The sequence below is a fragment of the Lachancea lanzarotensis genome, scaffold LALA0S13, assembly GCF_000938715.1.
Source record: "Lachancea lanzarotensis genome assembly LALA0, scaffold LALA0S13, whole genome shotgun sequence".
NCBI classification, from domain to species: Eukaryota; Fungi; Ascomycota; class Saccharomycetes; order Saccharomycetales; family Saccharomycetaceae; genus Lachancea; species Lachancea lanzarotensis.
The window spans coordinates 278907-294371 of NW_019212891.1; the positions used below are offsets into that span (position 1 = coordinate 278907).

At 43.1% G+C, this 15465-nt stretch overlaps 7 protein-coding genes and 1 pseudogene across 8 annotated transcripts, besides 1 other annotated feature; 4 read left to right on the top strand and 4 right to left on the bottom strand.

Annotated features, from left to right (window-relative positions):
• The first annotated feature begins 2067 nt into the window (after window positions 1-2067).
• On the top strand, window positions 2068-3567 carry LALA0_S13e03136g (annotated as a pseudogene). Its single transcript is given in 5 exon segments — window positions 2068-2331; window positions 2334-2720; window positions 2722-3243; window positions 3245-3364; window positions 3364-3567. Coding segments are annotated over 5 exon segments (1497 nt in total).
• Window positions 2068-3567: a mobile genetic element (relic copy of Rover hAT-like DNA transposon).
• Window positions 3568-4617: 1050 nt separating this feature from the next.
• Window positions 4618-5637, bottom strand: SEH1 (LALA0S13e03158g1_1; the record flags this gene model as incomplete). Its single annotated transcript, XM_022773632.1, has 1 exon — window positions 4618-5637. The coding sequence occupies one exon, from the start codon at window positions 5635-5637 to the stop codon at window positions 4618-4620; it is 1020 nt and encodes a 339-aa protein (XP_022630996.1).
• A 207-nt stretch (window positions 5638-5844) lies between these two features.
• ALG7 (LALA0S13e03180g1_1) lies at window positions 5845-7191 on the top strand (the record flags this gene model as incomplete). Its single annotated transcript, XM_022773643.1, has 1 exon — window positions 5845-7191. The coding sequence occupies one exon, from the start codon at window positions 5845-5847 to the stop codon at window positions 7189-7191; it is 1347 nt and encodes a 448-aa protein (XP_022630997.1).
• Window positions 7192-7300: 109 nt separating this feature from the next.
• On the bottom strand, window positions 7301-8023 carry LALA0_S13e03202g (LALA0S13e03202g1_1; the record flags this gene model as incomplete). The annotated part of the gene is made up of 1 exon (XM_022773654.1): window positions 7301-8023. One exon carries the CDS (start codon window positions 8021-8023, stop codon window positions 7301-7303), a length of 723 nt encoding a protein of 240 aa, XP_022630998.1.
• Window positions 8024-8289: 266 nt separating this feature from the next.
• RPL28 (LALA0S13e03224g1_1) lies at window positions 8290-9162 on the bottom strand (the record flags this gene model as incomplete). The annotated part of the gene is made up of 2 exons (XM_022773665.1): window positions 8290-8690; window positions 9114-9162. The coding sequence occupies 2 exons, from the start codon at window positions 9160-9162 to the stop codon at window positions 8290-8292; spliced, it is 450 nt and encodes a 149-aa protein (XP_022630999.1).
• A 1083-nt stretch (window positions 9163-10245) lies between these two features.
• VVS1 (LALA0S13e03246g1_1) lies at window positions 10246-11757 on the top strand (the record flags this gene model as incomplete). Its single annotated transcript, XM_022773676.1, has 1 exon — window positions 10246-11757. The coding sequence occupies one exon, from the start codon at window positions 10246-10248 to the stop codon at window positions 11755-11757; it is 1512 nt and encodes a 503-aa protein (XP_022631000.1).
• A 421-nt stretch (window positions 11758-12178) lies between these two features.
• On the top strand, window positions 12179-13549 carry THI2 (LALA0S13e03268g1_1; the record flags this gene model as incomplete). Its single annotated transcript, XM_022773687.1, has 1 exon — window positions 12179-13549. The coding sequence occupies one exon, from the start codon at window positions 12179-12181 to the stop codon at window positions 13547-13549; it is 1371 nt and encodes a 456-aa protein (XP_022631001.1).
• A 91-nt stretch (window positions 13550-13640) lies between these two features.
• On the bottom strand, window positions 13641-14762 carry ARC1 (LALA0S13e03290g1_1; the record flags this gene model as incomplete). The annotated part of the gene is made up of 1 exon (XM_022773698.1): window positions 13641-14762. The coding sequence occupies one exon, from the start codon at window positions 14760-14762 to the stop codon at window positions 13641-13643; it is 1122 nt and encodes a 373-aa protein (XP_022631002.1).
• Window positions 14763-15465: the final 703 nt, after the last annotated feature.

Sequence of the window (15465 nt, forward strand, 5' to 3'; positions counted from 1 at the left end):
GGATGTCGTGTGACGCGTGGCGTGAAACCACGTGAAGCTAAAAAAGCGTGCGTATGAAGTGATATGAGAAAGCGTTTGATCTTAGCATAATTAACAAGTATAAAAGGCTAGAAGCATAACTGAACAATTGAGAGCGTCAGCGGTCAATTGTGAATAAGCTATGGCTATTAGGATAGTTGAATGATTGAGAGCGTCAGCGATTAATTGTGAAATACAGTGATGGCTATTATTATGATTGAACAATTGAGAGCGTCAGCGATCAATTGTGAATAAGCTATGGCTATTAGTATAGTTTAATAATTGAGAGCGTCAGCGATTGACTGTGGTTAAAGCTATGACTACTAGTGAAGTCGAATAATTAAGAGCGTCAGCGATTAATTGTGAAATACAGTGATGGCTATTATTACGATTGAACAATTGAGAGCGTCAGCGATCAATTGTGAATAAGTCTTGGCTATTAGTATAGTTTAATAATTGAGAGCGTCAGCGATTGACTGTGGTTAAAGCTATGACTACTAGTAAAGTTGAATAATTAAGAGCGTCAGCGATTAATTGTGAAATACAGTGATGGCTATTATTACGATTGAACAATTGAGAGCGTCAGCGATCAATTGTGAATAAGCTATGACTATTAGTGTTGAACAATTGAGAGCGTCAGCGATCAGTTTAGCACAAGAGTAATGGCAAAGACTAGGCTAATAGCAATACACAAATGAGACCGTCAGCAATCAATTGTGAAACACGGTGATGGCTATTACTATAATTGAAAAATTAAGAGCATCAGCACTCAATTTCGAAGAAGAGAGATGGCAAATACCACTGTAGAGATGGTCGAGGGCATATCTGAACAATCGGGAGCTTCAGCAATCAATAAAGATGACCAACACCATTTTAGAGACAATCAGAAGCATATCTGAACAATTGAGAGCTTCAGCGATCAATAAGAAAGAAAACCAGCATCGTTCTAGAAGTGGCCAAGGGCATTGTAGAGACGGTCCAGATCTTTGGCGATCAATTTCAAATAAGAGATAGTCAACGTCATTTTAGAGCTGGCTTAGACTCTTGTAGAGACGGCCAAGTGTTAACGCTCGTGTTGAGACTCTTTCTCTGAAGTTTCGTTGGACAATAGACCTCTTTTACCTTTGGCGATTCTTTTCATTACCGATAGTGTAAATTGTCTTCTTATCAAGTCAGAGTTACCTCTCGCATTCATACATTTCTTGAGGTGTTTGTCATTGACAGATATCGAGAGTGTCACGCGTGAAACTACTTCAGTGAATAGCTGCATAGGTTTCACCATGAATAAAAGTGTCATTCGCTTTAGATCTGCAGTTTTGCTAGACTCTTGGACTATCGCGTCAATTCTGCCGCTGTCATGGTGTCACGTGTTTTATTATTGATCTGACGCTATACAAACAGAGGCTCCGGCAATATTGTAGAGATGGCCGAGACCATTGTTGAATTACTAGGAGCGAGCGCGATCGATTGTGGATAGAAGAAATGGTCGAGCACCATAGAGATGGTAACCATTGCTGAACAATAGAGAACTTCGCTGAACAATTGAGAACTTCGCTGAACAATTGAGAACTTCACTGATCAACTTCGGATATTAGAGTTGGCTAAGACCCTTATAGAGTTGGCTAAGACCCTTATAGAGTTGGCTAAGAGCCTTATAGAGTTGGCTAAGACCCTTATAGAGTTTGCTAAGACCCTTATAGAGTTTGCTAAGACCCTTATAGAGCTGGCCAAGACCATAACTGAAAAATTGAAAGCATCAACAAACAGTTGTGGAAACAGTAATGGCTACTAGCAGAATGAAATAACTGAGAACGTCAGCGATCAATGTGAACACTTGAGAAAAATCTCCCGCAGCTTCGTCTTACTCTTTGCTAAGGTCTGACATTTGAATGTGCCTATCACTAATCGGCCCTGCAGTCCCATACCAACAAACATCAATAGATAGAAACCCTCAAGAAGGGGTATTCACACACCGACGAGTATCCAAATCCTCGCAAAAGACCAAACGAAACATTTTGTGAGGGACCTGGCTGTCAACAACTTAAGAGCATCACAAGCATCAAAGACGTTGTTCCTCAAGCTCGAAAGTCCCATAAAACATGCGCAAGCTTTATTGGCTTTTCCAACAGGAATTTCACGACCATAAGTGAACTCAATTTTTTCTTGACGATTGACCACCATTCAACTCGGTGGCGTCCCAGTTTGTTAGTCTTGGCAAGAATACCAACCAATTCACTCACTAATAATCACAACCGATCCATCAAACAGCTGGAGTTCACCTTGTAAATGACATCGAAATTTGGATCTCTGCTGCTAAAAGGGGCTGTTTAACTCGAGCTTCAACCGCCTCGACCAAAATATCAATACCCACCTTTGATTCTCAAATCAATTGGGGATGACGTTTACGCGGCAGGAAATATGTGCTCAGCGTAACTGTCAACAGATTATCGCGAACTTCGAGAAGCAAGATGCCGATCCCGTTGAAGATTTGTGAACTAACGTAAGAATTTACGTTTTGTGCTGGAAAGGCAGTTTCGAGAAATCATGAAATTAGGCTCTTGTTCCACATTAAACAATTGATCTCCTTCGAGATCCTTACAAACTCTCACGCAGTTTTACCTTGAAAATTATATCCAGCTCAAAAGAGAAGACAACAGCGAAAGTAACCACTTTTCTACTTAATGATTTTCCGGTTGACCCGAAAATCTATCCAATTGGATAGAGTTTTACACTCTACCCCTCAAGTATTTTGATTCATGCTCTCAAATTTCGATGTCCGACGAAGATTTGAAGAATGTATGCATCAGACTCAATCATCTTGATGCTGTAGAGGAAAAGTACAGATTCAAGATTTTGTCAAGGTCCTTGTTTGAGAGATTCTATATTTTGTTAACACACAGGTAGAGTACTAGGTTGCTCACATATTGAGGACAAATATGGGAATACAATCATAATCCGAATTACGCGATAGAGAGACGAAAGGGACTACAGTCAGTAAGGCATCGAACTATCTTGAGAACTATTTTTCTTGCCATACCTCCCACACTTCGACAGAATTTGCCTACCGTGACGCATGTTGTTCATGATAAGGCGAAGAGATGATACCCAAGAAAAAGCTAAAAGCGCTCAACAAGTTTGATGCAAAACTCCAAAACGTAGCGTCTGAGCGCGAGACGTTACGGGAATGTGGGCGCTACGATAAAGAGACGCCTCATGATCGCTACGATTTTTCCACCATTGGAAGGCAAACAGAGGCGGGTTCTCACAATTTTCTTCCCAGGCATTACCTTTCAAGTATACCAAATTTTCTACGGCTGACGTAGAACGGTGTTTTTTCATGGGAGTGCTTTCGAAAGGCGAATTTCACTATCCAGCGCGAACCGTAACCGGCCAATGGTCCTTAGAAACCGCTTGAAGTGTTTTGAGCTCCAGGATAAGTTCGAGGGATTCACCTCGATCGAAAAGACCAGTTCAATGCAAGACAATATGTCAGATTTTTCTATTGATGTCAGAAACAGTTTAAGTGATCAGCATGCTAACATTGAGTGAGCTAACATTTTATGCAAAATTTCAAACTCATATGTCGAGTGAAACCCGGCAGCTCATCACTCTGTCTTGCTTGCGATCAAAAAGCGGTTTTGTTCGTAGTGTCAGGATAAATGGGAATTCATAAACAGAGCGGACAACTCCAGCGTGCTAAAGACAACTGACAGTACCCTGAACGGTCACTTTTGATCCTCCCGTCGCTGGCGCGTGTCACGTAATCGTCTTCATGAAGCAGCTATGCTTCGCAACAAAAGGTAACAAGCCCTTACATTTCTTCCTCTAGCGCATATGGCTCAAGCACGAATTGGCGCCACTTTACAATGTGTAAGCGGTGAGTCCTACTTCTTTTCACGACAAATGTCACAGGTTGTTGAGGGCTTTGTTAAGATGTAATTAAAAACCAAAGTATACGAAGGGCAACGGACGGCGTGGTAGGTTCACCTAGTCATCTGACATTGAAGTCGCTGAACTGGGCTATTAATTTAACCGCGGGTCTCAATGTGATGCTCAGGATCGCGGCGATTATGATGAATTTCTGCATGCTGGTGAAGATATACCTGAAGTTGTCAGTCTTCCGAAAAAAATGCGGTAACCACACTGCTAGTCCTTATATTGAGCTCCTCTTAGGTGTCTGCTTTAAAAAAAATTCGAACTTCGGTGTTCTTCATGCCGCGCAACTTGCTTTAGAGATCAAGTGGCGATGATCTTAGCATAACACTTTCCATCAAAACTGTATCTAAACCTGTCGCCATCTGTAATTATTTGAATTCACTCGCAAAAGGTCTCTTGGATCTAGCGTTTATTGTCTTTCTTCATTAACAAACCCCCCTCCATCATCGAGTGGAACGCATCATTTAACTTTTCTCGTTGTATTGTTTCATTCAGACTAAGCTTTTGATGACGCCCGAAAGTCGATAGTGAAATAGTGATTGACAAGTAGCTCTGACGGTTCCTAATCAATGCCGCTTTCATCTATTTTTGAGTCCTTTCAGCTTTACCTGCACGGCGTTCACACGCGGAATATTTCCCAGCAGTTCTCCCTTCTCCCGCCTTTCAAGACCGCTGTTGGGCGCTAATGACAGACATGCACTTGAACTCATTCGAATACGATGATTTCCATAGACGCACTTTCCCGTCGTCCCCCGCAGAACTGAGAATAGTGCCTGTCAAATTCCAGGATACAGACCATACCTCGCCCTTGTGGTCGCCACTTTCGCTGATTAGCTCAACATTCAAGCCGGAATCTTTGCTGTTGCTTTCAGATGAGTCGCTGTCTTGATCAACACTCATAGAATCCTCATCAATCCGACCTCCTAAGTTGCCCTTCGACGTCTCTGTAACTTTGAAGATCCGAACTTTCCCGTCTTTGCTGCCGGTGGCTATCAACTGATACCATCTACCAATTGACGAAGCCCAACTCACGGATCTTATTAAGCCTTCGTGGCCTTCGAGCTTTGCAGCCACATACATTTTATCGTTTTTATCCTTTTGATAGATCAAGGCCTGATCTAAAGCGCATACAAGTAGTGTTTCGCGTAGAAATCTAGACGGGCACCAGGTTAAGCAAAAATCAGACTGTAAATGAGAAGCGGGTGAAGAACCAAGTACAGGGACTTCAGTAGTCAAGCTCCAGGACCTCAGGTCCGATGGCTCCAATGCTTCGTATATTCTTAGAGTTCCGTCGTTGCCTAAAGCTCCTAACTTCAAACCTAAATGGCCAGGAGCAAATTTCACACTGAATAGAGGTCCCGTAGCATCATTCAACGTGCAAAGTTTAGTCCATCTGCGTCCAGAGCATTCTGGAGCATCTGGTTCTTCTTCCCACAATCTAATCAGCTTGTCGTAGGACACCGATGCAATAATTCTACCATATTCGGGGCTTGCCCAATCCAAACTCACCACAGAGCTATCATGAGCTTTCCAAGAATCGCTTAGTTGCCATTCGTTGGTTTCTCGATCCAATCTAAAAACTTTGATGTGCTGGTCCGATGAACATGTTGCAACATGTCTACCGTAAAAATCGTACGCCAAGTCATGGACCAAATCCTCATGTCCCGTAACAAAAGGTTTCATTATATACAAGTCAATAATGCAACGCTGAAATCGAGCTTTTTAGAATCCTACAATTGACTTTTAATTGTATTTTGATCGACATCTCTAAGACCACGTCGATGATATTTAATATTTGATATATTAACGTTTATCAGATGTCAGTCGAAAGTCAACATCAACCATCATTTCACCAAAAACTAAGTATCTAAGTCAATTCCTAGTGCTAGAATGCGACAATACCTGTTAATATTACTCGCTGTATCTCTGCTGTACTTTTCGAGACATTACTCGCCACTTTTGGCTGCAATTGCGTTCGCTATCCTAGGATATCAGGCTACAAATGCCTTGATTCCATGTGTGTCGGCATCGTTTGTGAAAATAGGGCTATTTGGTAAAGATCTGAGCAAACCGGAGAGACCTGTTCTTCCTGAGTCCATTGGTGCGATCTCAGCAATGGTTTACCTTTTCATCATGTTTTTCTACATCCCATTCCTGTTCTACAAATACCTCGTGGTTATTACATCCGGTGGAGGTCATAGGGACGTCTCCGTCATGGAATCAATGGCACAAGAAGAGTACCTTTTTCCACACGGTAAAATGTCTGAGTACTTGAGTGCTGTTCTGTGTTTGCAGAGTACAGTGCTTTTGGGAATGGCAGATGACCTCTTTGACCTGAGATGGAGACACAAATTTTTTTTGCCTGCCGTGGCAGCAATCCCACTCCTTGTGGTTTACTACGTGGATTTTGGTGTGACTTACGTTTTAATACCGGATGTGATCAAAAACTGGTTCCCAACTACAAAAACTGCATTGAACCTGGGAGCATTTTACTACGTCTACATGGCATCCATGGCCATTTTCTGTCCAAACTCCATAAACATATTGGCCGGCATCAACGGTTTGGAAGTCGGGCAAAGTATAGTGCTGGCTATTATTTCTTTGATCAACGACGCGCTATATTTGACGCTGGGAAATGAAGCGTCAAAGGAAGCTCACAGGTTCTCAGCCATACTTATTATTCCTTTTCTTGGAGTGGCTATTGCCCTGTGGAACTGGAACAAGTGGCCCGCTAAGGTTTTTGTCGGTGACACTTTTTGTTATTTTGCAGGCATGATTTTCTCAGTGGTCGGCATTCTTGGTCACTTCTCAAAGACTACTCTACTGTTGTTCATTCCCCAAACACTCAATTTCATCTATTCTTGTCCACAGCTGTTTGGACTGGTGCCTTGTCCCAGACATCGAATGCCTCGATTTGAAGAAAAAAATGGATTGCTGTATCCGTCAAGAGCTGAATTCTCCGATAAACCACCCAAAAAAATAATGATGCCGATTCTTCGACTCCTGCATACTCTTAAATTGATAGACCTTCAAATTGAACCAAAGACCAATGAGATCAAGAACTGCACAAATATGACGCTGATAAATCTCGTGCTGGTTTGGTCGGGACCCTTGCGCGAAGATAAACTATGCAACAGAATTTTAACCCTTCAATTGTTCATTGGAGTTACAGCCATAGCAGCGAGGCACTGTTTGGGGTCCCTCATTTTTGGCCACGATAACATTCAGTTTATATAGCTCGAATGCCAGCTATCTATACGCCGTAAGATGCAGTTAGATTTGAATAGATAATTTAAACGTGAAAAATTCCTGTAGGCGGTGACGATTGAGCCATAATTCTTTGGTTTCATTTGCCTAATTTCGAGTACCAAGCTTCGCGTTTCTGAACTAGATCGTGGGCCCAGCCTTTTATTTCCTCGGTTTTAATGCTCTTAATGGCGTCCCAAAACTGATCCAAGTCTCGCTTCCCACCGGCTCTTTTCTCGTATTCGAAGCATTGAACTAGCATTTCGAACTTGTCGATATCTTTGACGTATCTGGCTTCCAAAGAGCTTATGTTCTCATACGCGAGCCAATCGTCCAAAATTTCCTGTGCGGCAACGGGATTGTAGGGTTTGATCAGTTCTTCACACAGATAGTTGATCGTAGCCAACTCTCGTAAATGCTTTTCATCTTTTCCCACAGGATCAAAAGGTGTAATGTCACCAACCAAGGATTCTGCGATATCGTGTACCATAGCGATACGCACGCATTTATCTCTGTTGACAGCAGGATCTTTAATTAACATGGCCGTAATGCCCATACGATACATATGATCAGCGATACTTTCGCAAGCCGTTATTCTGTGGTCTAGCCAGCCTGTCCGTTTCTGGACTTTGAGTAGTTCTACAATATGCATAAAAGCCAAAACATGATTTTGATCGGAACTAGCAAGCAGATCTTTTATTTCTTGCGGTACGTGATCCTGGGGTCTCCAAGTAGACGTTGTCATTGTAAAAAGCCCACGTTTACGCAACTCAAAGCGTGCAATAGCCGGTTTGAAGATCGACAAGTGTGCTCTTGGAAACATTCAACGAAACGTTTGTTTTCATGTAAAAGTTCGTGAAATAAACAAACATTATATATACTCTTGAAATTAGTCAAGCTAGCTCATCGCGCGATAAAATTCCGAACCATTCAAACCGTTCTCCATCAATCGCTCTACGAAGATGTGGAAACGTATCAGTATTGGTTTGAAATACTACAGTTGTTACTATTGTACATGAAAATGGCTCAAAAGACATCTGTTACTTTACACATTTTGATTAAAAAAGAGCACAGTAAAGAATTTTATGCTTAGGCGATCAATTCGACAACACCACCAGCAGCTCTGATCTTCTCTTCGGCCAACTTGGAGACGAATCTAGCCTTAACAATGACTGGAACTTCTGGGATTCTACCCTTACCCAAGACCTTACCGTAGCCAGCAGCTAGAGTGTCGATGACTGGGGCAGCAGACTTAGAGGCAGACTTCAAGTAGTCGTCTCTCTTGTCCTCTGGGACCAAAGTCCACAACTTGTCCAAGTTCAAGACTGGCTTCCAGAAGTGAGCGTTCTGTCTGTGGAAGTATCTCATACCGACCTTACCGAAGTAACCAGGGTGGTACTTGTCCAGGTTGGTTCTGTGGTGGTGCTGACCACCGGCCATACCTCTACCACCGGGGTGCTTTCTGTGCTTACCGACACGACCCTTACCGGCTGTAAAGTGTTTTTGTTAGTAAAAAAAGATCCTTTTGTTTTTGGAAAAAACGGCCTGCTGAGTGTTGGCTTTTCGTTGTTCTCCTGGGTAGAGAAGCGCAACAGGTGGATTGAAAGGGAAATGGAAGCGATTCTCGTTCTTCGATTAAAACGAAAAACAAAAATTGCTTCCTGGAAGAGAAGCGGGTAAAGAGAACTTTGGAGGGAAAATAATGTTTTGCATTCTTCCCCAGTCCTACAGCTTCAATATCAGTGAAAGCCACAGTACAAATTCAAACAACGCGCATGATAAGCGAGCTTTTCTATCTTTGTCTGGTCATAACACCTTACCCTTTCGAGTCCACGTTGTTGCGTCTGTTCCTCCTCGTCCCAGAAAAATCAACGTCTTGGTTCTTTCATTCCCTCTTCCATGGAACTACATACCTGAGACGTGACCTCTGTGCTTTCTGGTCTTGGTGAATCTAGATGGCATCTTTGTTGTCTGAGGACTTGAGCTAAAATAGCGTGAAGTAACAACCTATACAGAACAGGTTGAGTCTAAGATGGAAGTAGCTTTAAAGTTTGAATATTGTCGATGGGAGTGCGTTGGTGAAAGATTTCAATCTTTTTTTTGCGTGGGTATCATGATTCTATAGTTTTTCAATTTTTTTTCGAAAAAGCTGAAAACTTTTTTGAGGAAACGCAGTCACAAGCAAAACATAGATGTTTCGTACAGAGATACAGGAGACAGATGAGAAATGGTTCGTTAATGGAAAAGATGGAATTTGTGATGCTCCAGACGTTGTGAGGGGATGAAACTGCTGGTTTGCTGAAAGTAGAAGAGGAAAGTGGAAAGGTTTTGGTTTATCACTGTGTAAGAATGTGACACTGCGGTTCTGGTCGCTTTCTACGTAGTCATGTGGGATGGGTGGCACATTAGGACCGGAGTTTTGGTATTCAGCGATAGAGGCATAAAAGTCGTCTTGGCGTGGTCTGACCCAGGTTTTAAAGATCTTATTAAGACTATACAGCTGCCGAAAGACAATACACAGCTCTCGAACATTGTAACACTTACAAAGGACTGGTTGAGCCACGTGATTATACACATTTAACTGCGAATATCTTCTTTTAATTCCCCCTCGATAAGATCCTCGCCGCCTTGTTCCTCATCAATTTCTTCTCTTATCTATCTGCTCATTCGAAACCTCTCTCCTTAGCCACTCACATTGAAAGTCAAGTTCCCTTCCGAAAACAAGTAATTAAATTTGAAGGCCCGCCTCACTCTCTACACCGCACCTCGAAAATTAAAATCCTGATAAAACAACTCAATCATTAACTAAACTTTCTTGCCACGATATCAGTCACACACCTCAACGTTTGCTAGTCTAAAAATCATGCTTTGAATCACCATTCTAATGATTCTCGGTATCATTAGGTACGTCTATGTCGCTGTTTTATTCACCTACTCATTCATAAAAGTGTCAAATGCACTTATCAATATATCAACAGTGTCTCCCCTGCCGACCTCGAGCATCTGCCGTAGGAAGAAGAGAGGATCGAGACCCACTCTCTTGCCATGGAATCACAAGCTCTCATGCCCAAGAAACCAAAAGTAACACCTTCTCTTGCATTTACCACGCTAGTGGCGTGTTTTGGGTCTATCCAATATGGATACCATATGGCTGAGTTAAATGCACCAGCACAAGTTCTATCATGCTCTAAATATGTCAATCCATGGCCCGACACTCCGTATGACCAAACATGGCTTGGATCGCACGGTTTCAACGAATGTATCAGGCTTTCTGAAGAACAACTGGGGCTTGCAACTGCTATATTTTCAATTGGCGGACTTGCGGGCTCGTTATATGCGGGCAAATTGGCAGATCGATACGGTCGTAAACGCTACAGTTTTGTCAACTGCATCGTAGGTATATTGGGGTCGCTGGTGCTATTTCGCGCAAATACGTATGCGCAGTTGATTGCGGGTCGTTTTATCGTGGGCATATGTTGCGGTAGCTCCATAGTGGTGACACCCCTTTTCATCAATGAAATTTCGCCTCAAGAGCTGCGTGGATCCATGGGATCCATGAATCAGGTGTGTATCAACCTAGGGATTCTGGTGACACAATTGCTTGCTCTTTATCTCGCAGATTCGTTCCGTTGGAGATGGCTTATGTTCACCGGTGCCATTCTTGCGCTGGCAAACTTGTTACTACTTTTCAAAGTGGATGAATCACCAGTATGGCTGGCGTCCCAGGGGGACGTGGACGGTGCAGAAAGCGTGCTACACAGCTTGCGTGGTGGAGAATTGCACAACACTCGTGACGAGGTCGAAGAATGGCTCACAGCTCGGGGATCTTCCAGAGGCGGTGGAAGCTACCACTCAAATCCGAGACGGTTAAGCCCTCCCATAAGAGCCGCATCGCAACAGTCGTCTCTGCTGTCGTCACAAGATACACACGACAGATTATCAGTAGCACAGTACTTCACCGATCCTCGCTACACCAAATCGCGTTGGGCCATTGCCGTGATATTAATGAGTCAGCAATTTTGCGGTATCAATTCTCTTATATTCTATGGTGTGAGAGTGATCAGCGGACAGCTGCCCCAATATGCCCTCGCAGTAAATTTTGCAATCTCGATCGTGAACCTGGTCGCAACCTTTGGTGCGTCCTTACTCGTGGATCACTGGGGTCGCAAACCATTACTCATTTCCTCTGCAGGTTCCATGTCTGTTGCCACGGCTTTTGTGTCTCTTGGGATCGTTACCGATAGCTCTGGCGTCTTGGTGACATTCACAATCATCTACGTGTGCGTATTCGCACTTGGACTGGGCCCAATCCCATTTTTAGTCATTTCTGAGCTTTCCCCACCAGAGGCAAGAGGAATTGCTCAAAGCTACGGAACTACTTGCAACTGGATTGCCACGTTCATTGTCGGCTACGGATTTCCCTTTCTTCACCGATGGTTAGGTGGTTACGTTTTCCTGGTTTTCACCGCTTATGCGGCTGGTTTCACAGCCTACGTTAAGTACGAAATTCCTGAAACCAAGGGAAAGCTCGAAGCAGATTTACGGTGGAGAGAATAACAGTCGAATGGCCCTATATAGAAACCAAACACATAGAAACCAAACACATGCAAACCTTGATCATCAAATCTCTTGGCTGACGCTTTATTTTTCCAGATCACTTTTTCCTGGAGAGTCGTTTTCCGGTGAATATATCTTCCGGCCTCGAAATTGCATACTTTATTGAAGGAACTAAGTGCATTGAACTCGAATAGTTATACCTTCATGAGCTACCCATACAACAATGTTAATGCCGTACAACTTATCATTCAATTCTTGGTCCCATCAGAATAAAATATGATCGAAATGTAAAAAAGTTGCAACCTGGAAACCATCGAGGTTACAATCAGCTCTTCCAGACGAGTTTCCACATCTTTGCCCTCAGTGAAGCGGATATCTTGACAAGACAAGATACCAAGGGTCTCTTGAGCAAAGACACATCATGAAGAAAGCTTTGGTAGGCGAAAAAGCCAATTCAAGAACTTTCACGGGATGCTGGGCGTGCCGATATAAAAAACGACGTTGTGACGAACGAAAGCCGTACTGTTCACTGTGTTTGCTTCATGGAGACAAGTGCTGCTATGATGTACGACTGGTTTGGCAAAACGAGAATATTTTCTCTGTCAATGGGGACAACGAACTCATCACTTGGAAAAAACTCAAGAAGCTATGTAAGAAACCCTGCAAGAATAGGATGTCCAAACAGGAATTTTGTCGGAGGACAAAATTCCGCGAGCTTTCTCCAGCAAATTCGGACGATGAAAGTACCGGTAAGGACATAGCTCAAGACAGTGATAGAGTAGACGATACCGAATTGCAGGACTGGGATCGTAATGACAGTGACGGTGGAGACGAAAAGAGGGCGACTTCTTTCACGATCAGTGTTCGAAGGCTCAAACTGTACGAAAACGCACTCGATTGTGTTCATGGGAAAAAAATCAAAGACTACAGCCAACGACATGTCAATCAACAGCTTTCAGAACTTTTAACTGCGCTAGAAGAACGAAGTCGAAATGGAGAATGCTGTGGCAGTGGCCCGTTCCACGTCTTTAAACAATTGACCTCTGAAAGCTCACTAGCGATCAAACACGTATCTCCGAGTCTTCAGGCTTTCAAATCTGAACCTACATGTTGTGGGCCCGCCGTTCTCCCCGATACTCCAATATCGCAATCATCGTCTTCTTCTGCTCGTCCGTCCACAGCAGACGAGACCAGCACATTCCTAGTGTGCCAATGGCCTCTGTTATTGCAGTCAAACCAGTCGAATTTCTGTATACAACAACCGGCTTACGTGGAATGGTTGACAAGCTGCATCGAGAGCGGTATCAGTTCAGCAGACCCGGAATTCTTGGAAGAACTGATGCAGCAGAGATTGCAGCCTTCAAAATGGCTCCCTTTGATACCTCAGTTTTCAATGGAAATGCAGACAATGTATCTGGTGCTAATGGTTCTTGAAGATGCTTCAAATCAATACGTGGACTATCTCTCTCGATGGATACAGTCGCAAACGAAAATTTCGTATCTATCCTTCCCGTTACTGGCCTACACCTTGAGTCACAATACGAGTATCACTTTTCTCATCCACTGTCATGAACTTCTGTCCGAGGCTGGCCTACAGGACCTATTCCAGTACGATTTGACGGCAATGTTGAAGATTAACACAGTCCGCCTAATATTACAACACTGGAGCAATGTAATGATGGACCAAATTTGTGAATGTAAAGACACAACGCATGCAGAAATGCAACTTAAATTCTGGGAATTGCAGTTGCAATGCAACGAGGAGTTTTATAGAGACATATGTTTGGTCTAAAGTAAATCACATCTTCTACGAGTCATGTTAATAATGCGAGTGAATTATCTCGCTAAAATATTAAAGAACCATGCATATAAACATTAGATCATCAGCGCACGTTGGCGTTTGCGATGGATGCGACCTTAAACGACTCGTTACGGGCATTGGTCAACTTCTTTGGTTTGTTGCTGTCTTCTTCGTCCTTGAAGAAAACTTCTAAATCAGAATTGGTAGAGAAATTTGGCTGTAGTTGTTCCCAAATCTTTTTCTTAGGGTTGAGTTGCTTGGCAGGCTCTTCATCGCCGAAACCTTCGAAAAAGACCTTTTCGCCGGCTTTGCTGCCCTGTGGTGGCTGAACAAATTCGACATTGTTTTCATCTGAACCACACAACACCATTGCTGTGGATTTGATACCTCTCATGTTCACAGGTTTCAAGTTGCAGACAGCAACCACGTAGCGTTCCTGCATGGCTTCAAGTGGGAAATACTTGACCAAACCGGAGCACACGGTTCTGGGACCCTCTTCGTCGCCAACGTCGATAGTGGACACATATAAGGAGTCTGCATCTGGGTGCTTTATACACTTCTGGATGAAACCAATACGCAAATCAATAGCAGAAGGTCTTGGCTTTTGAGGTTGTTGTTCTTGTTGCTGTTGAGCTTGCTGAGACTGCTGGGCTTTCTTGGCAGCTTTTTTGGCCTTAGCCTCTTCCCTGAGTTTTTTCAAGGTTTCCTCGTCGGGCTTACCCTTTGGACCTTGCTTAGAAGCATCAGCCTTCGCCTCAGACTTGCTTACCGGCTTGGATTCATCGCCAGCTGGTTTCTTGACGTCCTCTTTCTTCTTCTTTTCAATCACTTCGCGGGGCAATTCAAGGTCGAAGTTAAGGGAAAGCTTGCTTTCCTCAGAAACCTCTAATAAATCTTGTAGGTATGCACTCCATCTAATGATGTGTCTGTACTGAGCATAGTGACCTTTGACGTCTTTCGAGGAAGCCAAAAGATCCTTGATAATAGGAAAAACTGATTCGAAAACAGTGACATCGGTTTCAGTAGGTGTCAAAGTCCCTAAAATGAACGAATGGTCTCTTAGGCGCAAGTTAAGCTCTTCAATGTGACTTTGAATTTGTCCGGATTTCACCACAGATTCCCATTGCGTAGCCAACGCAAGTTGCTCGTTGTTGAGCTCGTTAGAAAGCGAAAGAGATCTAAATTTCTCAATCAAAGTAGACATGATTTCACTGTTCAAATTCGGGTGAAGAAATCGACTAGGGTAAGAATCAATAGAGTATCGCTATGAGATATAGTTGATGAGCACTACTGTACCTAATAATCCAAAATTTTTCTAGCTTATAGCTTAGAGACTAGTCACTATAAACGGGATACGCTCATCACAGGGTTTTGAACAAGCAATTCGGAGTCACTTGTGGCTCTGACAGTGTTGTTGGCGAGTGCAGATGGTAGAAGGATGCCTGTTGCTTCAAGAGCGAGATTGAATTTACGTTTGCAAATCGCGGAAGAATAATGCTTGTTAAAATTTGACGAAGAACTTCAAATTCCGAGGGCGTTGGCAGCCACCTCGTAGGACGATAGATGCGCCAGGGAAATTGATTGAAGTCAAAATGCGACTTACACAGCCCGCACTTAAGGTTTTGACTATCTTGGCATAACGACGACACTATAGTACAAAGTGATCTAGTTTCGGACTTGGGCCATGGAAGATTAATAAGTTTCGTCTAAGCGAGAGACTACACGAAACTTACACCATACAATGGGGAGCAGAAACAATCAAAGACGGTGCATCCAGTAGCAAGAACATTCCCAGCTCTAGAAATGTGAAGTAAAATAGAATAAATTACTTGTGAAGTCTCACGTGATTTTCCACAATGTTAGTGAAGCAAATCTGGTGCTACATTAAAATGGTCCTAACGATTAGT